Source organism: Pelecanus crispus, chromosome 1, assembly GCF_030463565.1.
Source record: "Pelecanus crispus isolate bPelCri1 chromosome 1, bPelCri1.pri, whole genome shotgun sequence".
Taxonomy (NCBI): domain Eukaryota; kingdom Metazoa; phylum Chordata; class Aves; order Pelecaniformes; family Pelecanidae; genus Pelecanus; species Pelecanus crispus.
In genome coordinates, this window is record NC_134643.1 from 137289518 (window position 1) to 137315890 (window position 26373).

General features: G+C 44.1%; 1 protein-coding gene across 2 annotated transcripts in view; it reads right to left on the reverse strand.

Moving 5' to 3' along the window:
- Positions 1–314: 314 nt before the first annotated feature.
- Positions 315–26373, reverse strand: part of PTCHD1 (patched domain containing 1) — a 34459-nt gene continuing 8400 nt past the window's right edge. Inside the window, exons 2-4 of one of the 2 annotated variants that reach the window (XM_075725695.1) lie at positions 20962–20988; positions 20328–20796; positions 315–1969 (exon numbers count right to left, since the gene is read on the reverse strand). In XM_075725695.1, coding sequence (XP_075581810.1) covers positions 315–1969; positions 20328–20796; positions 20962–20988 — 2151 coding nt within the window. Of the gene's footprint in view, positions 1970–20327; positions 20989–26373 lie in introns of both variants that reach the window. The other variant, XM_075725688.1, reaches the window with a different exon arrangement.

Genomic DNA, 26373 nt, shown 5'->3' on the forward strand with positions numbered 1-26373 from the left:
CAGACGGCTGCTTGGGAACCCAACTTCTCTCATTAGATCTTACTTCATGCATCTAAGATTCAACCCCTTTTTGCATGCGTGTGCAAATTCTCTCATAATACCTGTTATAGGAGCTGAGCAAGGTGTAATCCCCCAGCTCTTTTTTAAAATTTATTTTTAATTTCTCCCATCATTTTTGAATATTCCTGGATTTAGATTAGAGGGGGGAGGGAAAACCTCCAAACCCCTTCCTCTCCCCAGATATTTAGTCAGTACTGGTTTCTTGGGTTTTTTTCTCAGTAAGACCTAGTGTAAAAAAGCAACAAACAAACAAGTTAGACTGTTGTAATTTGGTCAACCACTCGGGTGCTATCCATATCCACCATTTCAACACACTCTATTTCCTCACGGTTTTCAGGATTCTTCTTCTCTTTCCGCTTCTTCTTGGACGGTGGCAGGAAAGTCAGTATCACAGGTAAAATGGCAAAGCAGTGAAAGAAGGTGACTAATGCTATTAAAAACAAGCACCTGAACAGTGTACGGGTCAGATTTGAAGGCACAGCTGCAAGAGGAATCAGACCAACAATATAGCAGAGGTAGCTCTGCAAAATAGCTACCCCATGTACTTCCAGGGCATTTTTCACCCATTTAGTTCTTGTGAACTCTTTGCCCAGGACAAAGGTTGATAACAGTGGAGCACAGTTGTCAATTGTATAATTAATTCCGTAAATTAAGCACAACACAGAAATACAATCTAGTTCCACTTTCCACAAGGTCATAAAACCTATAACTCCAAATTCGACCGAGGCAACAGTTAGAGTGAGCCAGACATTGATCAGGGAGTCTGCCACCAGGAATGCAGAGAAGAAGAGCAGAAATAAAGCACTAATGCAGGAGTTTTGTAAGGGGGCTCCCACTGAAGAGGCATAACGATCCATGTACACAAACGATGGATTGAAAACGATGAATTTCACCTTGGAGGTGAGAGAGAGCTTCCTCAGGGTCTCCAGGAGGTCATAAAGTTCTTCCCTTTTGGTTTCCATTGTCTTGGCCACCAAGAACATCCGGGAGGCCACAACATCGACTTCGTTGTTGTATTTCTTGGAAAAGATGATATCCTCTGAAAAATGGGCAAACTGAGGGGCCTTCAGGAAGGAGTTCCTCAACATATCAGTGAAGTTTTTCTTGGGCAATCCAGTAGATATGTTGAGCTTCCTCAGGTAATTTAAGTAGCTTTCAAACCAAGATATCCTCACAAAGCCCTTGGTATACTCCAGCACGTCTTCCTGGACACTGGTGTTCCAGTACTCAATCGACTCATAGATGTAGAACCCAATCACCGGGCTGTAGTTACTGAAATACTTCTGCTGGGCAGTCGTATACTCAATGGTCCGTGTCGCGGTCGCTACGATGTTGCTCAGGTCTGACCCTTCACTGACCTGCAGGTAGCCCATTAAGGCAAAGGAAATATAAACAAGGTAAAAGAGAACTACAAAAGGCTTGACGTAAGTGTTTGTTATCCAGTCACAATAATAGCGTTTAAGGAACCACACCAAAAGATGACTCTCGTAAGTGTTCGTTTCCTCTGAATCTGCTGTGTCCTCACTGAATTTGGCTGTCAGAAGAAACCTATACCATGCAGGCTTCTCTTGCAATACCTCTGGCTTTGGTACCTTTCTGCAGAAGATACTATGCTGGTAGTTGTTTTCTATGTAGCCAGTAAACACCAGGCTGGAACCATAAAAGGAGAGTACATAGAGGTAGTTGAAGAAAATTGCAATACAGGAATTGCAGCAGAAAATCCTGGCTGCTTCAATGTTAGTGAAGGGACTGGCACCTATTCCAAAAGTGACCAGGTACATGGCAGTGGTGAGAGAAAACGAGAGCATGGAGTCTGCAAATACGGCTGCAGTCCTCTCTTTAACGTGTTGGTCTTCTCTAGTTTTCCTCCAGGAGGACAACATTTCAAAAGTCCCATATAACCCATGACCTACAATAGAGAACAAAGCGAGTGTTTAAAGTACTCGAATCAACATGTGGAAAAATGTAATGTGGACATGCTAAAAGACTCAAAGGAGACACAGCTTGCCATTATCAATGCTTGAAGTAAACGTCCTGCAGAAGAGAGAAATTATTATGGTGGTCTAAGCCACAGGAGCGCATTCACTACCTGACTACCAAACCTTACTGCCAGAGCTTGAAGAGAGTTCTGCATCGCTGGTGCAGGGTTGATGGGTTAAAGCAAAAGGATTTTTTTTCTGGTTGGCTGTTTTGTTTCATTATTTCAGAGTGCCTGTGATGGAAGATGCTTTGAAATTAGTTTTTCCTGGTGATGGGATCTGACCTGTGGTGAAAAACAAAGAAATACGACCTTGAAGTGCCTATGCTGGAAGCAGAGCATTGGTTGGCTGCTTTGTAGAACACCTGTAAAAAAATGAAACCTTCATATAAGCTGAACATTGTCAAGTAAATCAGTCACTGATTTCTCCACTTCCTATACAAATTTTCCACCAGGAAAAAAAAAAATCCTAGAAATGGAACAAGCAAAGAAAGCACAAATAAATTTTAGAGATGCAGAACGGTAGAACTGATATGGAACTGCTTAAGGCATTGGTCGTCTTACTTTAATGTATCTAAGGGCTTGTAAAACCAAATACAGCTCTATTTTTCTTGGCAGTTCCTACACATTGTAATGTATTTAATTAACTTAAAATTGATATAGCATTCATGAAAGGAGATAAAGACCTGCAGACCTAAAATCCTGTGTTTAACCCCCAAGTGCAGGTATATTGGTAAAAGTGAATGGTTCTATCTTAATCCCTGGTTGGTCATCTTCCTCTTACAGTTTCTTTTTTTGTGATTGATAACCAAGGCACATTTGGAGGACACAGACCTCTGCTCTCTCACAGTGGACCTGAGCTGGGAACGCAGCCATCAACCAGCTATCAGATGAGAGTGGCTGAGATAAAAGTAGTTTGGTGTTTTACACAGAGATGAATGTAAAAATATAGTCTTTGTATCACACCTAAAATGTAAGACTTCAATATTTTCTCATAATAATTTGTATCATGTTCATCTTTACTCAGTAGATCCTTTCAATCTAATCCAACCCTCTTTGCTGCCTTTTGATTACTCCTCCTCCTTATTCTTTTGCTGTTTTTGCTGTCCCCTGTCTACCCCTCTGGTCTGCTCTTGCATTATCTCTAGAAATTCCCAAAAGCCAGTCCACAGTGTTTTGCTCTTACCCATTCCCTGATCACATTAGATAAAATGATCAGTGCTGAATTAGTTGTTGATGACACTGAAGTGCAATCACTAGATTTTTGAAGCTGATGCTCCAGTCAGGCAGGTCAAAGTAATTCAGAGATCTTTGTTAGAATTTCAGGCTGGCTGCAGAGTACCAAAATTGCTGTATCAGCTCTGTTCTCTCCACCTGTGGATGGTTATCACTTTTGCCACAAGGGCTATGAATATCGGTTAAGAAACCCCTAAACAAATGAGGTACTCTGAAGAACCAGAAAACCAGAAAATGTATTAGGGGAGTTGGAACTAGATGATCTTTAAGGTCCCTTCCAGCCCAAACCATTCTATGATTCTATGATCATGTTTATTCTTAAATGCCTCATGTAGGCTAAATATTTAATTAACTTGACAAAATAACCCTTTTGTGGTCAGTACCTTTTACTGTAGGGGCAGCTGTAGTTGATTCACTTCACGCTTCCTGCAAGGAATATCCTATCTATGTTTTAACAGATGGCAGAGCTGATCACTCTGTTAATGCTGAAAAGAATAGGTATGGGGTATTTTATGAAGAATTCAAAATACAGAGCTCATAAGATGAGAAAATAGGACAGCTGGTGTATCTCCTTATAACGGTCACCTGGTATTTAGAGTAACAAAGGCCGTGCTCTCATGTATATCAGATATCTTACCTATGTTGCTATTTGGAGTCACGGCATGGACCATGACTGTCCAATTTGTAGCTATATTACGCTCCTGGTTTTGGTATTGCATTTGGCATTCATCTTAGTCTTCCCAAACAATGTTTTACAGCTGCTTTCAGAGGCCAGGTCAAGACTGTCAATTTGATAACTAGCACCGTGCCCCCTCTTAAAGCTAATGGGGAATACTGGAACTCCCCAGACATAAAATCAAGCAAAAAGCACAATCAGTGACTGGCACCCCGTTGCTAATTACGCTTCAAATAGTTATGTTCTAGGCTCAGTAGGGAAAGCTATTAAGCTTGCTTTCAGTGTGTTCTTTGTAAAGACAGACTGACCTTTATTTAAATGTAACTGATCACTTGCCAAAGCAGGGAGTGAGAGGTTTAATCCATTTATGGCTCCCATAAGTCCTGCAGACAGGCTCGTCTGAGTATTTCACATGCTATCATATGCATTAGCTTCAAGTGAGCAAAACAGTATAAAATGAGGTCATTGCATATTACAAATTACTTCCATTGTGAGCTTTAGCTATAGCATGTTTTTGTAAGAAAACATTTCAGCGTTAATAGGCTCTTGCCTAAAAATACTCAAATAGCTGCATTAATTTGGAAAGCCTTTGGCTTTGCAATGAATAAAAGAATTTAGAGCTAATTAAATATGATGCTGAGCATGACTTTTAAACAGGTATAAGATTTCGGATAATGTCTGATAACATGATTCCTGATACCACATATTTTCTTTAAGTAGGAAACATAAAACCACAATTTGCTCTTACATAATCTTCATGACTACCCTAAAATGGAATCTGACTTAGAGAACTGCTCAAGTAAATGCACGAAGAGGCATCACCGCATGTGCTCCACAAAGCCAAGAGAGAAACATTTAGATACTCTTCTGTTTTAAGATAGGCTCATTTTGTTGTTTGCTACACAATCTGCATGCTTGGAATTGGTATTTTTCCTTCAGTTGTACAATTTGTGATTCCTCTGTCCATTTGTATAATAGCTACAAAATTATCATTTACCGTTAGGAAGACAAGCCTAAATGACAAACTTGCACACTTTTTGCATCAGTGGCACTACTGACCTGATCCAGTATCCTCTGAGAAAAAGATTAAGCCCAAACTCGTGCACAAATTAGGCATGGCAGTCCAAATATTAGCCTTAATTAGCTAGAATGGGATTTACCTAACCTAATTTACTCCTCTAAATACTGACTGTAAGCACAACTTGGGGTGATAATCTCCAACATTGTCTAACTCGCTGATGCTTATGTAAGTCTAACCCACAGAGATTAGGGCAGATAGGTCTGTGGAAGCATTTTGTGAGAATTTCTTTCATTATTCTGTCATTTCAGAGTTTCCATTTTTTGTGTCCCTAACTGATTTGCACCAATTACCTCTATTTCTCTTGATGGTGCTATGTCTTCCCTATATAACATTAACGAGAAGGTGGCAAATTTTCCTTGCAAATAAATTCTGTAATTGCTTTAACTGAGTTTCCCTTTTTACTAGGGATTTAGCCACAAATCTGTAATGATTTAGAGCAATTTGTTCATTATTCACAGTCATTCAGTAAATAATAAATATGAACTCAAACAGCTAACGGGCTACTGGAGATCCTTTCCTGTTGACATTTGCTATTATGATTCACTGGTCGTGACCTACAGTCAGGCTGCACAGCAATGAGCTAAGAAGAAGGAGTACTCGGAAAGATGGGATTTTTTTAAGGAAAAGAGGTTCTGAATGGGCAAAGGAAAATCTTAGGGGAATAGGAGAAAGGTATTGGAGAAAACGGGAACCAAAATATTTTTTTCCTTATTCTTTTTTTCTACTACTGTGCATTGTAGGAGATAATCCTACCACATGTCTTGGATAACTGAGGACAGAATTTCTGACTTTTGTAGCCAAAGAAAATGAAGAAAGTCCCTGTTATTTCTGAGGAGCTTAAATTTTTTTATGGGCTGAGGTGGGCTATCTTTAATTTTGGAACCTAATAACAATACCAGCAATAAAACCAATAAATTATGCCTAGCTTAAATACAGCACTTTTATGAGTAGCCTGAAAATGCTATAAAAAGTTTCATTTACCTCCTTCAGGATCAAGTCTTGCAATTACACATGCTCTGCAAAATCAATGCAGAGCATGCATGAGAGAAAAAAAGCACTTGTAGGAAGTTGTGAAAACTAAGGCAAAATTTTTTGTTGCTTAAAATTATTAAATTATTTACCTCATTTTAAACACCACTTATGTGCAGGCACTTAAACTGTTCTTTTCAGTACCATTTTAAAAGCTCAAAAAAGAAATGCATCCTTTCCCCTGCTAAGTGATTGTTCAAGCAAGAGGCTTTATGAATGGGCATCAGCAGCCTAGGCTTAAGGTTGGCTCTGCTCCTGCCTGCCAAATGGCAGGACTGAAGCAGAGAGGGGTGAAGGGATTTAAAGCAGCCCCAGAGCCTGTGGGAGGGCAGTGAAGTGACCTCCTGGTCACTGGAGGCACAGACCAGCACTCTATTCACTTGGCTTAATTGCTTCCCTAAAACAAAGGCTGCTGCCTGCTCTTATTGTTTAAAGATTAAGGGATATGTTCAATTTTGCACTAAAATCATGCGAGGTTTTGATCTTATCATGATAGGATGAGGTTTGGGTATTCAAATAGACTTCGTCTGTAAGAGAAAGTAAGGGGAATGACTGAGGACAAGGTTTTGGTTCCTCTTCTTGCAGATTTACCCATCTGTGAAAGTAGAGAATAACAGTACAACGTGGCTCTCTTTTTTTTTGTTCTTACTGTTCTGAAGGTTGCATGTGTGTGCGGGTATGTTTGATACTTGAGTACAAGCTTTCTGAATAAAGTCTCACTTACAGGTTGTGAAGTTCCAGCATTCTGTGTGGAAGGTCGCGTTTCAGGGGTAATTAATTTTATTCATCCCATTTTAATGCAGTGGCATACAAAATGCTAATAGTGATTGATCTCCACCTCAGTGAGGCTGAATGTAGCACCAGTACGTATGTTGCCCATTAACTGCCAGAATTAAGACTAATAAAGCACCAAACTGTCTTCCTAAGGGGGCAGACACCTCTAGCAGCAAAGCTGGGTTAAGAGGTGTTTCCCCCTTCTCAGGCATGGCTTCCCCTCCCCTACCAAAGTCTGCTGCTCTCTCATTGCTGCTAATTCACCTGTTCCTAGTCTAAATTGGACTAGAAGAATGGTCGGGATTAGACACACCAGCAACCTTTATTTTCGAGGGTTACTTTTTAATCTGAAATCTCTTCCTGACACTGATGGCACAAAAGACTGGCTGAAATTGGGAACGAGTCATGGTAGGAGGTATGGGAGCCTTGTAAACTGGGTAGGCAAAAACCTGAAATGGAAGCATGCTCTGGGGGAGTTACTGAGCTTAAGTCTGGGTTTTGATTTAAGGTTTTTGCTTGTATTGTAATGGCTGCATCCTTGTAACACTATCCGTTCAGCTGGACGAATGCTGTCTCACTTAGGTTGATTTAAGCCTGAAATCATCCCACTGAATAGGAGCACTTGTCTGCAAGAGGAATTTAGTGTGCTGTGAAAAAGTGTGAATTTGCAGAGGACTAGCTATGTTGCACCAGCTTGCTTTGTGGAAATCTCTGAAGGACAGCTTGGTTCACATTCAAAGTGGAGTGAAATATCATCCGCAGAGACACACACCAGATGAATTAACATGAAATAGCTAGGATGCTCTAAATTCATATCCCAGCTTGCTGCCAATGCAGGCAAGGTCTCAAGAACTGCGCTTGTGCAAAATTAGTACAGGGGAGATCAGAATCATACCGCAGGGATTGCCCTTTCCAAAACAATACCTGTAATAACATATGATATAATGAAGGTGCAATGAATTTTGCTAGCTGACAGTATTAAAAATAACAATGTACACTGCTCAACTCTGGGATTGCTTTCCACAGTAATGTCAACAAAGAGGCTGAGATAATTTCCCCCTGCTGACTTATTTTTTCCAGCTAGATCAGTGCGCTCATCAGCTCCCATCTTTCGAAAAGCCAAGTGAAACTGCTAATCCGGACTCCCTGTGTCACAGGAGTTGCAATCAACCAGTTGTTGACTAAATATGCGACCTGCCTCATGCGGCCTCTCCCAACAGGAGCAATTTTAACTAGGAACATATAACGGGTTCAAAGTGCTACTGAATATGCAGGAAGAGCATGAAAATTTGCATCCAGTGGAAGCAAACATCAGGTGCATACCTTGTTCTCACTAAAATAATAAAATACTACAGCTAACCGAGATCCTTAGCATGCAGACAGAATTAGCACCAAGCCTAATTTACACAATAGTTTTCATTGAGCTTGTAGCGATTTAGTGGCATGGGTTGAGCCAAACAGTTAAATCATCATTAGCACACTGTTGCAACAAACTGTGCATTACTCTAACTAGTGTCCACCTTTGTGGTCCATAAATGGTTCTGCAACACTGCAGTTTTGCTGCGTGAATGTCAGACCTCCAAGAGGGTGCCTATCGCTAGACATCCCACCGCATGCAGACTTGCCCGTCCCAAACATTTCTGCTGAGCAAAGAAAACGCACTGCAAATCTCACTTGCTTCTCCTACACTTGCCTGAGTATTTCTGGGAGCCCAGTTCACAGTGTAGAGTAAAATGCTATAGGAGAGTAACATCATCTGATCGACTGTGTTTCCAGGCAGCAGTGTTCTTCTCAGGAGAATTGCGGCAAGGGGACTGAGGGCTGTAGACAGCCGAGTAGTCTTAAATCCATCCTCATTTGCAAAGTGAGTGAAGTCCCAGCCACCTAAGCACAGCCTGACTTCATTACATACCTCCAAGCACAGGTTCAAAGGGCAAGTAAGCCTGAACACTACATGCAGGTGTGGTACCTGGATTAAGAAGAACGCAAGACGAGCGATATGGGATGGGATGTACTGGTATAAGCGTAGGCTGTACATATTGCAACGCTTTCTTTACCTCCTGTCACAAAGACCCTACATGCCTGTATTGTAACTGAATTACAGGTATGACAATGTACCTCAAAAATATGACGACATCACTGTCGGGTAGGTTCAGTATTTGCAATTATTGTTTTAAAGACTACTAAATCTTACACATATATCACTAAGGTGTACTATGCCTGCAGACGTTAACATCCGACTTGGGATCTTCCCAAAAGAGAAACATACTGAAATTAGATATGTCAGTCTGTTAGGCATCCGGGCATGATACCACCAGATCAGTCTCTGGGATTGCTTTACATTTGAATATTAGCCATCCACCCTCAACTGTCAGGTTGATCTCTCCAACCGTGCTTAAAACAGCACTGTCCATCCCAGTCAGAAAGCCCCAGGCATGCCCGTGTATTCCTCAACTTACTACCGGGATCAAAAAGTGTCTTGGCGAATTCACACGCGATAAAAATCTGCCTCAGTCTCCGGAGAGAGAGTTGTGTTTTGTGCTGTATCTACTTGGCAACAAAATAAGAGAAACTGAAATGTTTAATAATATGCTTCCAGTATCTGCTGTGTTTCACAGCTGTGGGCGGCTGTGCCCACAGAAGTGCAGCACTGAAGAGAAAGTGTCCCTGTACAACACACTGTATTGGTTGGTGCATGCAGAGAAGAAATCTTCAACTGGTGCTCAGCGCTTCATGCTATGAGACCACAATGTTATTTTTAGTCGTAGATCCTGCAGAAAGACTCTCTGGGCTGTTAAGCCTGCGCTCAAATTGCTTAATGCACAGGCAGGAAAACAGGGTGCGTCCGGAAATCCAGCACAAGGTTTATGCCTCATTTAGGTCTCGTGTAGTGCTGCCAAGCACAGCTTAAAAGGGGACTACGTTCCTCATACGATTCATATGGATCTGCTGCACCGGAGTAATTTTGATCCCAGTCTTCTGGCAATGAATATCTGCCATAATATCCCCCATTTTCTACATTTCTAAACTTAAGTTTTAGAAACGCAGTATACGATTAGCTCTCCTGTGAATCTGTCTGTTTTGGTCAGGCGTAGCCCTTTCTGAGTTATACTAAAAAGTGCACATTTGCACAAAGAATGCACTGACAAAAAGAAATCACCCTCATGCTCTTGGTCTCACCCTAAAGGGTCAGGACGCAGCCCGCGATGCTTGGGGTACCTGATGCATCCCAATTATAAACTCCCCAGTACTATATTTTATCGTGGCAAGCAAGCAACAAAGAGCCAATGTTTTAGAAAATGCTACAAGCTAATTTTAAGAGCATGATCTACATATTACTATTGAAATGAAAATCATTCCACATATAAATCCCTAGCTCTGAAGAAATACATACACAAGACACATGTAGACAGTCCTGACATTTTCCTACCTATATAAGGGGAAACAAAGAGAAGGAGAAGTATTTTAAATAAGTAGAATTAAACAATGCCTCGGTATTCATAGTCCTAGTCTTCACCACGATCCCTAATCAGCAATGGCAGTAACATGGTTCGGCACTTTTTATTTTTGGAGTATGTGTATTTTAAAACTACTCATTATAAAGAAACATCTTCTCACTCGACATTGCATTTTCAGATTTTTTTTTAAGCCATACCAAATTTAATTCAAATTAATAGCCTCTTATTATAATGATTATATGGGTAATTCAGCATGTATGTGGTTAATCTTGAATAGTCCCATTGATTTCAATAGAGCAAAAATTACTGATGTAGGCTTTGGGAAAATGCTGGGTTTTTGCTTGGATCACCCTTTTTTAGTATTGAATCAATGTAATATTTGAGATTTTGTTGTTACAGTGATAGCAAGAATGTCAGATAAGCACATTTTAAAAACAGAAATACATTTGAGAGAAAACTTGAGTGCCTCTTTTATTTTGAGAAAGACATATAAGCAAAGCAAGTTAAAGTTCAAAATTTACTTTTATATATAAAGTGAATATTTAATTCCACTTAAGAATCAGTAAAGGCTTGTTTTGGTGTTTAAATAACAGGCTGTCAACTCTGTTTAAACATGTCACTTGCTTTCCTCTGTTTTCATGAAAGACCTGGCAAAAGTTAAAAGTCATATTTCATTCAGCGCAACAGAAGGAGCTGAGTGTTAGCAAAATCTGGTTTTAGCTGCTGGAATATTTATGTCTGCACGGCACGCTCATCTACCGACTACCCAGACCTTGTACAGATCCGAACTGAACGCATTTGAGCCAAACCTGCACTGTACGTGCAAACTTGCGGTTCTAGGGCAAACAGCAGTGGAGCATCTAACTCCTGCTGGCCTTCAAAGGGTCTCCCTGCCCAGGAGTCCCCCACTCCTCCCAGTAATGCCTCTTTGCCGTCTTTAACTCGGAAACATCAGAAAATCACCCGGAAAGCACAGCACCCTGCCTAAGCTGTTATTTGAAGAGAGACGGAGAAAGGCTTAGTTTTGCGGCATGGAGGAGGACAGGAGGAGGAGGGCACAGGGCTGCGGCTGCCCGCCACTGCTGCTGGCGCGGGGTACAGACCCCAGGGTGTGCGGGGGGAGCCAGGACCATCCCCTGCACCAGGGGAGCAGCACAGGACGGGAGAGTCCAATGCCAGGATAGTAAAGGAATGACAGATGTGGCCAGCAAGACGAATTTCCCCCATGATGCATGCACCTCAAGCCTCACTAGCCAAGGAGGTGGTTAGATGTAGAGTTAATATGTTAAGTACCGCTAGGCTTGTCTTGTATATGACATGCTCAGATTTGTATCAGCAGACAAGGTTGCAAACTGATTTTCCTCACAAAGTCAGTTTTTGCCAGATTTTATGCACGCTGTGTAAAAAAATTACTTAAAGGTAAATGAAAGCTACCTGTGATCACCTGTGAAAGGTTAATGTTTACCATGTTATAGTAGAGCCAAGTGCCACACAGTACATGACAGCTCCTGAAGACAAGACACAGTGAGTACACGCTGGGCAAAATCATGTTTTAAATCTATTTTAAATTTCTAAGCCCAAAAGGCAAAATACCATTTGCTTCTAGGAGTGTTGTCCTAGTGGAATATGGGCCAGAGGAATATGGGTTTGTTTACCACACATCAAGTTCCCCTTTTCTGGTGAGAAAGCTGCAACCAAAACATCTCAGGCATACCCTTAAATTCTCCCATTTAAGCAATGTTCGTCATTACTCTTACTCATAATATATTGATCAGCCATATGTGAAACACAATGTTCAAAAAGTTGCAAAACTTCAGTTAAAGCACATATGACCTATTTTTTTTACTGATTTAAAAAAAAAAAGGAAAAAAAAAAACAATTACAAGTTTGGAACTCAGCTTGAGCTTTCCACCAAGCACCCATATGTAACTTACTCCAATTTAACTTAATCCATCTCTGCCAGTGTCCTCTGCCAGAATGCAGAGGTCTCATGACCTGAAAATGGCAGGCCCCCTCCCTTCCACATGTGCTTCTCAACTATTGCCTATTTTGGGGATGTAATTTATTAGAAGCCCAAAATGTGCACCATCTGCCTCACAGAAAGACCTAAAATGAAAAGTCATGTCAGTTCCTGCTGACCTTCCCCAGGTCTTCATTGACCATCCGAGTCCAGTATGCAAAGTATAGCACAAACATATATATATATATTTCCTACATGTATATATAGAGATAGCAAAAGGTTTCTTCTCTCTAACCTCTGAACTTCCAATATATTTTCATATATGTGGAATTTTCTCTTGAGGGACTTCACCTCTTGAAGAAAATCAGGATGTCAAACTCTCAGTACCTTTGAGTGTTCAGGACTTCTCTGACAAGGCCTTCCATTAAACCACTGCACGCACTGACTTCTCTGCAGTTAAAAGAATGCAGACAGTGAAAGTATCACATCTTTCTGCTACTCTTTGCATAAATGAATGCTCATTAAATGTACTGTATCACCTGTAACGCACTTTTCATATGAAACAAGTGTATATTGGAGCACCACCAGTCAAGAGGAAATGCCTGATCTTACTCAATGATTGTACAGCACTTGGTTTCAATATTAAACTGTTCTCTGGACTGACTTCCTACAGATACAGCTCCTCTTTTCCAAAAAGCATTATATATACTGAGTCATCAAGACTTTTCTGAAGCCGAGAAGCACATATGTTTCCAAGGATTTCACTGGGGTTTGTAGTGGTGAGGGGGGGAACATGGACACATGTTGGCTGTGTCACCATCACACGTGGCCAGCTGCAAACTCTACTTGCCGCTTTTGCACTGTGTGGGAGAGGGATGGTACAAGTGTCTAAAATACTCTGCCACCATTTGTATTTTAAGCCTATATCCTTCCTATGTATTAGTGGTTTCTTGGTGTTTGGGTTTCTCAAGGGGCTTGGGGCATCATCCTTCAGGAGGAGAACTGGAGAGAGGGAGACCAGCAGGTGGAGGAGGTGGTTAATCACCTCACCTTTGGGTGGAAAACACTGACTTTGATGAGAGGATTCATTGGTACATTAAGTGAGGAGGGTTGTCTGGGGGCCTACTTCTGCTCTTCCCCGTGAGGAACAGAAATGCCGGGTGATGCTTGAGGGACTGCAGAAGATGCATGGCTGCTTAGAGAGCTCAGGAAGAGATTGAGGGACTGAGGAGAGAAAAAGAAGAGGAAAAGGGAAAGACGAGGCAAGTGACATGCCTGGGATTCTGCTCAGGGTAGATAGAACCAGATGATTTTATTTATTTCTTAGAAGAGGAATGAAAGGAACAAAACACAAAATGTTTAGGACTCTAACTGAGCTGCGCAGGGTTGAACTGGGAAAGCTGAGCAGATGGAGTGACAAAAAAACAAGTGTACTTCCAGGGCACTCTTGGAGTCCTTTGGCAGTATGAAAAAAACAAAGGATGAATGGTGGAAATCACTGGGAAATCTGAAGCAGCTGAGATAGAACTGCAGGGTATGGTTGGGACCTGTTTGGGAGCCAAGGAAGTTACTGAAGAAGATAGGGAAAAGGGTAGGAGCAATTGGCCCAGCTGTGGCTGAGGAGAGGGGAGGATGGGAGAGAAATTAAAAAAAACCCCAACAAAATGGCAGAGGAGACACACTGGCAAGAGTAGGGAAAACCAGGAGAAAACGTGAAGGAAGCTTAGGGAGACCAAAAGATGCTGAGAGCTGTGCAGGCATCGGGAAGGAGATGCTGTGTCCTGGAGCAGGTAGACAGGGGAGACGTGCCAGAGGAGGCTGCTGGAGATCGCAAATGAGACGGATGAGATGGGAGAAAGGGGCAGGGGGGCAGCAAGCCGAGGCAGCCAGCTCAGGGAGGACGCACTTCTTCCCAGCATGAACTGATGGCAGAGGGGCAGCTGGACAGGGAGAGCGAGAAAGCTTAGCTTGGGGAAGAAAAACAAGAGAGACTCAGTCAGCTTCACATTTTTATTAACTGACAACAGGAAAATTGGTGGAAAACTACTATACAAAGTCAAACATTTGTGTGTGTGTGTTACCTTTGTCTGCGGACGGAAGGGCACCGGGGAGACCTGTGCAGGGGCTGGTTCACTCTCTTTGAAACTCTCTCTATATAACCAGTGTTGACACTTCAGTTTTATTGAATGTAGCAAACACTTGGGTGCTTGATAGGGAGGCTAATGAATGCTTTTAGGGTGTACAAATCTGGCACAGGTTGCAATTCCCTACCAGCATGTTCTTCAAGAAAACTGAAGAAGGAGCCAGGCCGGGCACCTTATTGGCACCGAGGTGCAGCTCCAGCAAGCCACATGTGCTGGCCCAAGCACCCTCGTCCTCTCAGGGTTTTCATGCTGGTTGTTAACTGCCCTGCTTGGTTTAGCTACCTGTTGCCTTCATGGTCCCTAACCTTCAGTAATCCTCTCGCTTGCCCTCCTGTGCTTTTCGCTCCTGTCATCAAACACACTGACCTCCCCTCTTCTTCTGCTTCCTAATGTTTTCCTTCTGACCTTCTTTCCCAACTGTCTCTGACCTCAGATCCCATCTTTGCTGCTCCAACTTTTTGCATCCATAAAGCCCCTGTACAGATAACTCAGCTCACCCCTCCACCAGCAACGGCTCTCCCCCAGGCAAGCCACGTGGAAGGTGTGCGTCCAACAAATTTGTGTTTCTGAGAAGCGATCAGCTCTTCTCTGCATCTGTGAGGTGCTCCTAGGAGCCCTGGTACCTCTGGGTACCTCCTGAAGTGTTCTGCACCTCTCCTGCTCCTGTGCCCTCTCCTGCCAGATGCAGCCCTGTGCAGTCTCCTTCTCTCCCTGAGTTTCCCCCTACTCCGTGACTGAACCCCAGGAGGACCCTGGTGGGTCTTGCCCAACACTTAAAACCTGCTCCTTCCCAGTCGTGCCTCCCTGGGCCTGCTCTGTTGACCATTTTCCCCTTCTCTCTTCCCAGAAAGGGCATACCAACAAGGCAGGACGTGATGGGAGGATGGAGGGAGGCGGTAAGAAGAGGTATTTGCATTCCTCCCTGTTTTGCTGAGTTTCACACCAGGCTGGCTATCGTTTCCGTTTACAGCAAGCTGCAAGCTCAAGCCGCTCTCATAACTGCTAACTGGTTCTCCCCTGCCAGCATCGGAGGCTAAATATAAGCCCGTGGAGCCAGCCCTGCGTCCCTGCCCGTATCTGGCAGCGCCTGGCATTCCACTGCGATTTCACAGAGCCAATGCTTTTCACGAACTTGGCAGCTGAAGAGAGCCACCTCTCCCTGAATAAGCTGTAGGAGTTTGTAGAGGAATAGGAAACAGATTGCTAGTTTTCTCTTCAGTGCAAAGGGCAATATTGCAATTTTTCTTTTGAGTCCCTAAGTTAAATGCTGCGCTCCACCTCTGGGAAGTAAAAGAAGTCATGCCAAAAACTTGTTCAGGCAGTGCTGCTTGTTGTCCAATGGTTTGTTTGGTAACACTGTGTTTTTTTTGAGGAAACTGGTATTTTTAAAGGATTGGCAGTTATTATACAGCATTTAATGCGTAAGGGAAACTTATGATGAATATCTTAGCATCTGTGCCAGACCAAACATCTGTAGTTTTTAATGGAGCAGGCAATAGGAAATAAGAATTTTAATTCTGCTTTTCAGCTGACACTATAAATCAGCTATTTTAAATTCAACCAAACTGAAGAATTTAATATTTTGGTTCTTAGGGTCAAAAATGAATAGCCTTAGTTCAGCAAAGTGTTCCACATGAACTAGGCATGTGAGTAATCTTGTCCTTAAATTACTTGCTTACACACTGATAAATGCAGGTGATAGTTTTAAAAAACCACAGAGGCATACGCTAATTCAAAATATGCCCAGACGAATGGTGGGAGCCTGCCAAGTTGCACAGGTTTTAGGCTTCACTTTCACATTGGAAGTACCTGTATAAACCCAGAGCTGAAAAGTTCCCAGTTTGACTTGACAAGATATCCCTAGAGAAGAGAGCAGCTGCAGCCAGCCTGCCCTCCTCTGCTAACTCGCCCCCAGCGCAGCCCCTCCGTGGGGGCTTGGGCCAGCCCCAGGCACTGCCTCCTGCCTTGCTCTCACAGCTGGACCTCCAGCGACCAAAGGGGACCCCTGCTCTTTTGGTAGCTGCTGGGGAAGGAGGTCTCTGGCAACATCTCTCCTGGCTTCGATTTCTGCCATTCAGTTAGCAACCAGTGAGGGCTAAAAAGAAACCTGCCACAACATAAAAATCGTCACGGTAGTGACATACTCAGGCTATGTACAGTCATCAGTGACTGATATTATGACATCAATAACTCAGTCAGCCTGAGTTATTCTGACTTAATGAGTTACCTTTCATGAGCTGGGTTACAGCAACCTGCCTTAATTAAAGAGTAAAATAAATTAGAATAAACTACCATGAAGGTAATTAAAACCAAAGCATGAAGTGTTTAAACCAGTACGTCATATTTAATAGGTGGAGTAGGCAAAAGATGATCCTGCCTACACTTACACAGTCTGAGCTTAAGAGTGCAACTTGGTAAGCCATGGTAATTTAATAACTTGAAATTGTCCTATTGATGCAAAAGCTAAGGATTCAACACCTACAGAGGCTGGTACCCTTCACTATAGCTTGTTTGTTCTTGGAAATGGCTGACGCTGAAGGGATGTTACAGCAAACAGGATGAATGAAATCTAGTATTAAAGAACATGCTGAGTGTAGTATTTTGCAGACATATTGCCTGAATTACTAGAATGGGCTTGCGACTGGGCAAAGTATTTAAACTACTCAGAAAGTAATTCTTGAAAATATGAAAAAGCAGGTAATTGCAAACCATTGCTGACCAACTTTAGTTAACGCATCTTGGAAGGGTAGTGATGGTATCAAGATGAACTTAATGAACAGGAGAAATGGTGTGAGATGAAAAAGCTATAATTCAGCAAGGACAAGGGTAATCTTCTACGCGTTGGTTGGAACAACTGATTGTGCAAACAGGGTAGAAAGTGACACAAAGGATCTGTGAATTACCGTGTGCCACTAACCAAATGCCAACCATTTCATACTGCTAAGAAGAAAATGAATGTCATACGGGGATGTATGAACAGGAGTGCGATATGCAAGATGTGTGAAATCATCCTCCTACTCTACTTGCTGCTGAAAGCCTGCGCCTGGATTTAGGCACCGCACTCAACGGAAGATGTGGAGCGGCCAAAAGCAAGAAGATTGCTGGAAGTCTGGTAAGCATAGTCTGAGGAAACCTGGGATGGAAGGGAAGAGGACTGGGCAAGCGAGAGTGGTCCCAAATATGCAAAGAAAAAGAAAAGAAATTGTTTTCCAGATGCAGTGGATAAATAAGGAGGACAGCTGAGTTACAAAAGGGGAATTTGGGTTAGACATGATGCAAATGCCATAGCGGTAGTGCAGTGAAACACAGGGGGAAGCGGCCCAAGGAGGAGACAAAGTGCAGGGCGAGAAGTATCTGTTAGGAAAGACGTAATCTTGTCCTGTGGCAGAGGGCAGATGAAGTCTGGAGAGTGTGTCCGCCCCCCAGCTCTGCGATGCTGATGAAAAGTTAAAAACCCTCAGCTACTATAAACGGGGGAAACTTCATTAATGATTTATACTAGTAAAGGGGCCCTGCCTGAAATGTGTCCAGTGTAATCATTTTTCCTACCTAATTTTTGCTTTTAGCCATGAGATTATGAGTAATAGCTACAGGGCTACACTGTTAGCCAGAAATCCTTTAGCTTTCTAAAGGTCAGTTAATCTATGATCTAATCTGATGGTCACTGAAATTAAGTGGAAGTAGTTCAGCGGGCTATAATGGAGGGTGGTGCGTGTCTCCAGCCTTCAGTTACCTTGAATTAAACCATCCTTTATAAGCAAAACAACATATAGACATGAAATAAACTTTGAAACGCATGCTGAATCTTTCTGTTGTACTGCAGGAAAAAAAAGGAAACCCTGCCTTTCTAGCTATCTGCTGGTCTAAAACAGTTCTCATTAAAAACTCCAGAATGTCTTTAGTGCCTTCTGTTCACCTGTTGATACTCCTGCCCCTCAGGAGATTTTATGCAGCTGGGGAAGCAGGCAAGATTCACACAAACTGTCTTGTGTGACAAGACGCTGCTCTGTCTTGACTTGTTCACAGTGAGAGCTGAGCTGCATATTTGAAACTTACTCCTTTTAAGAGTAGAATACTTCAACTAAGCAAGACCAAAAAAAACCCAGAACAAAAAAGGAGAAGAAAAGTAGCAGAGTTGGCTACACAGCTAGTCACTTAAAGGAGCACTAAAATAGAAGTGCGAAACTTTTCATAGTTATCTGTGAGTTTTCAAGGATTTCAAGTTCTCAGCATACTTACTATTAGTGAACTAAAGATCTGAAATGTTGTCCCAGAGAGCAGATGCTTTGATCCCTAAACAGAGCTAATATTTCATATTTTTGAGTCACTTTCCCCAGGTACTGTCATTTCTTAAGGCTGGACTTTAGACGGCTTTTCTACTACTCTTGCAACACATCTGGAAATCCCCTCCTTATATAATATTATGCATAATATACACTACTTAGTTTGAGGAATTGAATTTTATACTACATGCACAGGCATAAAAACCCACAAAAGAAACCAAAGACTCAGGCCAGAAAGCTAGCCTTCTTTTGACTCTGACTTTCTTGTGCTGCGTTTCCTCTAAATTATGATACAGTTTAATTTTCATGGATGTCATCTGAAAGTAAGAGCTGATGTAATGTAGCTGAATTCTCTGTGTCACTGAATATATTCCGTACGTTAGCAGGTAGTGCGATCCACTGAAGCATAGTCTTTAATTAAAGCGCAACAATACCACAGCTACAGTACGGGCATGGCATAGGAACCTCATGCTGGATATAAAAATAGCTGTGCTGAAACGTGTCATATCACTACACGATGTGACTAAGTCAGTGGAGCCACTCTTACACTTGAAACCTGAAGTATTACTGAGCACTGATTTTCAGCTGGGGAAACTGTGATCAAATCAATGCATGTATTATTCTCCACAAATGAATAATGGCGTGAACGAGGACATATTAAACACCTACAGCGCACAAAGCTTTTCACACTGGTTATGAACCAAACACAAACAAAGAGGCTGTGAACTCTCCAGAGCTCTTGTTTTGTCTTCCGTGAAGTCGCCCTGCCTGTTTGGATACAACACACAGCATCCCCATAAACGCCCTGGTGCCAACAGGAGAGGGCACTGATTTTGGGTCGGGAGCAAGCTTACCGCCCTTCTCTCCTCCTCTTCCCTACCCTCGAGGAAAACAAAACAAAACGAAACCACCCCGTACCCCACAGTGAGTGAAGGCGGTACAAAAACCGGGGAGATGAAGGCACCTCTGCCAACACCAGAGCCAGGGAGCAGCCGGCGCTCCTTCCCTCCATAGCCCTGCACCGCGGGATGCGCTGGCGCGAACCAGACGGGTCCGTCCCTGACTGGGGGAGGCAAAGCTCTCCACCCCAGGGCTGTGAAACCCTCCTTAGGCTCACTCAGCCAACACAGGGGCTTTAGGAGAAACGCAACCCAGAACCGACGGCTGCCCTTATCCCACAGACAGGCGCCTGCCAAGCCGGGACAGCACCGCTCTGCTCTCTAAATGCCGAATGCGCGCAGCCCCTTTGTTTTGCCGGCACAGCTGATGCCGTCATTGTGGCACGGGGACCTCTGCAAAGGTTTCCCTCCAACACTGGCCACCAAAACCAGAATCAAACATCCACAGAAAAGCAGCAGCTGGGCTCCCCCTCTGCACAAGGCACGGCATTCGCACATCCTCGTTCCTCACTACCGCGTGGTCACCACATCCTACGGCAGGGTGCGACGCCACACCAGAGCCCCAGGCACGATTTTAACATCCCGGCGCGGTACAAACAGTTTAGGAAAAGAGGCTGCGTGGATTTCACACGAAGCAGCCTTGCAGGGAGGAGGCACCGGGAGCCATGCAGTGATGCTTCTCTGCTTGCTGGGAAATGCGTCAGGGAGGCACAAACACACAAAAGAGAGAGGAGATAGGAGATAGTTACCTAACATGACGAAGGGAATTCCCAGGAAGGTGGAATTGTATTTCCCACCAGTGAGATTGATGATCCCAGCTGCAGTCAGGGTGGCAAGGGTCACGGTCAGCAATCCCAGCAGGCCAAGCCAGGGTTTGCTGCGGACACAATCCTGCATGGAGCAGCAGAGAATGGCCAAGGTGACCACAAGGACCAAGCTTGTGATCAGGTAGCGTTCTGACACCCTGCTCGTCTTCTGGAAATCCTCCTTCAGCGAAGAAGAAGTGAAAGGATACATTTTGACTTTCCTGTTGGATTTCTGGAAAAGTTCAACAGTGTCACAAAAAATGGATTCCCACTTCTCTGCTACCATGTCATTCAAGGAGTTGATTGCCTGCAAGTAGTAGGTGAGCTGAATGGCTTCTGCAGACTTCACCCGGTCTTTGCTGTGCACAGTAACCCCACCAAGCTGATGCCCGTTATACACTTCCCTGCCATCCTTTAAGTGAGTAATCGGATAAGTGATTGCAAAATTAGTTCGATTAGAAGAACGAGCAGCCTTTAATTCCTCCAGTACATGCACTATGTCGTCCACTATGCATGTCTTGTCATTGTTCAGGATACATATATGGGCAAACGTGTAATTGAAACCAGGTCTTTGAACTTGGATCCTGGTCACAGCAGAGTGCAACTACAAGGGAAAGAGAAATCACACACGTTATTCATCAGTTCATCTCGCACAGTAGCAGCCAGAACAACAGCGGCTCCTCACCTCCGTCCCTTTCCTGTTTGATCTAAGCAACAACAAAAAAAGTTTGGGTGACTGCAGCATTAATAGCACACTCATTGCAAAAAAAGGAAACATGCATTAAAATAGCAGTATTATTCCCTTACGTCCTTTGCTGGTAACTCAGGTGTGTTGTGACTTGCATCTGTGCCATGCGCATCTGCCTTTTGGCACCTCTAAATAAGCAAACTCAAAAGACCCAGAGCTCTACTTTCAAGTGATCTGGGTGAACGTGAAAGGGAGAGCTACAGCCCAACTGTTTCCGCAGACACTGTCGTGCTCGGGATTGCCAAATTACTCTCTCGACAGATAAACTTCAGGTACAGAAAGCAGAAGAGGACCGTGCCTGGGGGTGCTAGCCGCACGGGATGCGCCAGCAGCCTGGCAGTGGCAGGGGATGAGCACTCACTCGGAGTAAAGGACAGGCCACAGCTGCACACCCTAAGTGTAGAGATTGTTGGCATAGCAGGAATAAGATAGCTGGCATTAATTAATTTGCCCTCTTTTCCCCTCCCTCTTTCCCTCACCAAATCCTCAGCAAGTCTGAGAGCGGGAAGTAATGGCAGAGAATGAAACTGGTTTTCTCTTTCTCTCTCCAGGAGGTTGTGTTAATCAGGGAAGGCCCTAATTTTAGGGCCTGCAGGTTATTACCGCTTATTGTTTGCTCTAGCAGCTTAGTGCAGCCTCTTTTGTAAGTTGTTTTGCATCCTTCTGAAATTTGCCTGAGCTCTGCCCCAAAGTGCATTCAGTTATTTCTGAGCATCAGAAGGGCAGAAAAATTACCCTCTCTTCTTGAAAAAATACGGAAAACTCTTGCAACCTTTTCTGAAACCGTTTTAGTTGACACAGAAGCAGCAAGAAATCTAAAAGGCGGTAAGGGAACAGCCCCAGTAGGCTGAGGTTACAATATTATTCAAAAGTAGGATATTGCGTTTGCTAATGTTGGGAGCCCTAGCAAAGTGCAAGCTGGTTTTTTGCACGTTTTCCTTGCAAAATGTGCAGGCCTCACCCACCACCATCACCAACTAACTCCTGTGCCGCTCTAGTTGTGCGGAGTACCAAGACCTTCCGCAAGGATGCTGCTGAGGCCAAGGCGATGTCACCCACCGCCAGAAGTCTGAGCAGACTTTCCCTGCGACGTCCTTTGTCGTGGGTAGCCACGAAGTTCAGGAAGGGGCTCCCTCTGCTTTTTTCCAGCTGGCACGGGGGGTAGCTGACATCCCAAATGCCGGGGGGCCCCGCACGCCGCTGCGTACGCGCTTTGCACGTGGCTGGGTGAGATACGCGATTCTCTCGAGGTGTCAGCAGGGGCGGCGCAGAGGGGCACGCGCCCCTCGTGCTGCCTGGTCCCAGCGACCCCGTGGGCACGGCACTCTCCACAGCCTGGTCGCTTGGGCGGCCACGTCTGCTGCCGGCGGGGAGCAAACCATTGGATCTGCTCTGAGGAACCGCATGGATTTATCCTTCGGTACCTCTTACACCAAGGGAAACAGGAGCACTGCAAAGGTGTGGCAACACAACCAGGGCTGATAAAAAGCAAGGAGAAGTCCTCCTTCACCTGCAAAGCGGGAATACCACAGCTCTTTCAGGGAGCTGAAGAGCCAAATTAAGAATGACTATAATTTCTTTTCCTTAAAGGGGGAAGAGTTATTTTCTGCCTTCAGATTTTGAGCAAGACAATGAAAACCGGCTATGGAGAGGTGATTCTTTTTTTTTCTGCTTGCATATGCTGTTTTCCACGGCAATCCAAGGAGGGGAGGAGGGTCTTATGCCCAGTAAAGAGCCTGGGATTAGGTGATATTTAATGGAACTAGTTCCTTCTGAAGACAAACACCGATTAAAAAAATAGAAGATACGGTACACGAGAGCAGTAGAGCTTATATACTCATCTGGTGGCAATGGACAAAATGTCTAATAATCATGGCCAAAATCCTGCGTCTGTTGAAGTTAAATAGTCATAGTGACTTTTGCATGGTATTTCAGACCTATTTGCAGAAAAAAACCCCATTTATACGATACTATGAATCTGACTGTTTTGTGATTCCATTGCATAATCAGTGATGGGTATGAATTTAGTTACGCTCCCTCTGCTCCTCAGGATGATATGATATCGTATAGGGAAAGACTACAAAATTCCTATATTCTCAACTTGTTTCTCTAGTAGCTTGGGGGTGTGTTTTTCCACATTTGAGTAGTTTTTATATTTGACAGAACAACAGTTCAATATTGACATTAGAAAGACAGGTTTGAGAAATGAACTGAACTAACAAATCTTTTCACAGTACTATGAGAACACAATACCTGGCCATGGTGAGAAGCAAAATTCTGCATCATGACGGGAGAACAGATAACTAACTGTGCAACAGATTAGGGGCTTTTGTACAACTTTCTTCTAAAATGAAACAAATTAAAAGATTTGCAGGAACATGCCAAAGAAATGAGCCTGTATGGGGAATTCTTCCCATCTTTCCACTTTGTTTCCGCAAAGCTCTGCTTTTCAAGAGCTCTTTTGGGGTACGAATTCAAATGCATGTCATTACAGTTTGGGGAAAATGCCCTGATTTACTAAATCAAAGACAGATATCTGATTTTAAAGTTTTTACAATGGCAGCTACTTGCCATTGGTTTTCACTGACAATGGTTGTAAAATCAGATGTCATATAAAGAAGCGCAGCTGAGGACAGCTGGGAGGAATAGAAGGAATTTCCTGCCTGTATTAGATTCACAATACAACTCCTTCAGAGAGGATCCATTGAGTGACACAATGCAAAAGAAACTGTCATGCAACTTTTATCAAACAATGTGCGTTGCTATTTACCTACCTTGCCTCGCTGCTGCATTTGCTTCCTTTTACATCTGAAGCACTTTCTTTTAGTATTTAGGTTATAAAATAACCTCATCTGTCACCGCTGTTACATCATCTTTAGCGGAAGGCTAGAAGCTAAATGTCATACCTAAAATACTCATTTCTTCTTGGAAACAATCACGTCAGACTCAGGAGCCTGTTCCGCGGCGGTGGCCCGGTGCTTCCTGAGAGGCCGTGCTGGGCTGGACCAGGCACGGCGTGGCGGGGACCTGCCCATCGCACCTCCCAGCGACAGGGTTCGGGGAGGAGAGGGGGGCAGGCAGTCAGCTCTGCGTATGGGCACATCCTGGCAGCCGAGCAGCCCCCAGAGCTGGCTGCAAGCTCGCGCAGTTTAGAACAGCTCCGAGATGTACTCCGAGCTTTGCCAGTGGCCACAACATTTGGTCTCGAATTGGAGGCAAACAGCCAAAGAGGAAGAAAACCTGCCATTCCCTCCATCCCACCAAAGTATGCCGAGCACTGCCCCAGTGCGCCAAGGATTCAGCTCCGGGAAGCCTGACTCAGACTTTCATCCTCAAGACAAATGCATCACTTTACCTGCACTTTGCTTTTTCAGACCAGATGCTAGAAAAAAACCCCTCTGTTGCCTCAGTGCCGGGCAGGGGTGCACTGCAGCATGGCTGCAGGCTGTCTCTCTCCCTTTGCTTGCCCGTGGCAGCCCGTGCGCCGCGGGGCTGCTGCCTCTTCCCCGCCGAGAGCTGCAGTCCCACGGCACTCTCCTCTCTGCTGCCATGCTGGGGATTCAACTGCGGCCACGCAGATTTTTCCACTCGCATCCAGAGCCCACACCCATAGCCCCGGGTGACTGGCTTCCACAGAAAACAGAAGGTCCGAGAGGTTACAAGGGCACGTCCTACAAGTTCCAGGGATTACATGGTCTGCAATTTGGCTTGCCTACGGTACACCAGGAGGTCCCCCAGGAAACTTCAGTTTGTTAACAGGAGATGGTAAAGGCTGTTGTGGGATGGGGACAACATTAGCGATATGCTAATGCATAATGCATATTGCACTCCTCAGCGCAGCAGATTTCAATAGCAAGTAACCATATTCTGAATAAACCTGGCACCTAGTACTGGGACAAATGACTGACCACCAGATTCTCATTTATCCAGCTGTTTTCTTATCCTTACCAATCCTATTAGGAGAAAGGGAGATTTAAAGGAATAACAAAAGCTGAATGAATGTTTTTTCTTGAAGGGAGACATGCACTGCTTGCTCATCGCTCACAGCTTTTTCAGCTAGCTAACAGTGCAAGGAACCAAAAAGCAGTTTACTGCTGAGATGCCAGAGCACTGCAGCATGAGAACTGCACAGCATCGCCTAAGCTCCCTTGCCACGGTGGCACAGTGTCCCTGAAAGCACTCAGGCACGGAATAATAACTTCCACCTCCCCACTTCATTGTTGTTTAAACAGTGACCATCACTTGCAATTCCCCTCTCCTTTCCAAAAATGGTATTTATGTGTGTCCCGTACCATGCCAGAGATTTCTAGAACAGAGTTTTCTCTTCCTCCAGCCTTTAGCCATTCACATTTGGTAACATCTTGGTCTTGGTCTCTGTTTATTCTAAGTCCCGTGCTCAGTCGGTTATTTATTTTACACAGAGAGGAAAGATGGCTTCAACCAGGAGACAAATCCCCTTCTGCAAATACCTCCAGTTGAGGGCTGTACTGGTCTCATGCCTCCACACCAAGCCACGTTTCCGCCCGTGGCACAGCCGACAGACGAGAGGCGGCGAAATCGCACTGCCCTGCCAGCTGCTTTCGCCCGTGGGCCCAGGAGGGGATACCAGGAGGCAAAACATAAAATCCCTTCACTTCTCCTGGGCTAAACCATTTGCTCCAGGGCCTCAGAGAGCCACGGCTGCAAAGATTTCTTCAAGCTGTTTTTGGCTGCCGGTCCTCCTACCATCAGCACAGGAAGGCAGGTGCTGGGAACCGGAGCCCCCCCGTAGGCTCAATTTGGCTGTCCTGGGATGGCCAAGCCCCACACTGGGCTCTGCAAGACAGCCCTTCCTCATACGGAGCTTGGCACAACTTTCAGTGGTGGCAGCAAAGCAGAACCTGAAGGCAAAGGGGCTGTACTTAGAGATGTATATTCAGGACAGAAAGGAAAGCTTGATTTTATTCTTAAGTCCATGCAAAAGATGCAGGGAGCTACAAGAAGGGGTGAGGAAAACCTCTAGACCCTTTGCTTTGTTGAGAAGTCCTTTCTTTAATTCAAAAGTGAGCAGGTATGACCAGAATTTTGTCAATTTAATCAGGTAACAAAAAAGTCTGCAGCCTCCCTGTGAAGCAAACAGATCCCATCTCAGCAGGGAGGGGTTAGAAACTGCTGATTCATTTGCAAAATGGTCCAATCCCAGAAATCCTTTAAGCCCACATTACATAATCTGCTACCCTGATCAAGGCTATGGGCAAGGGG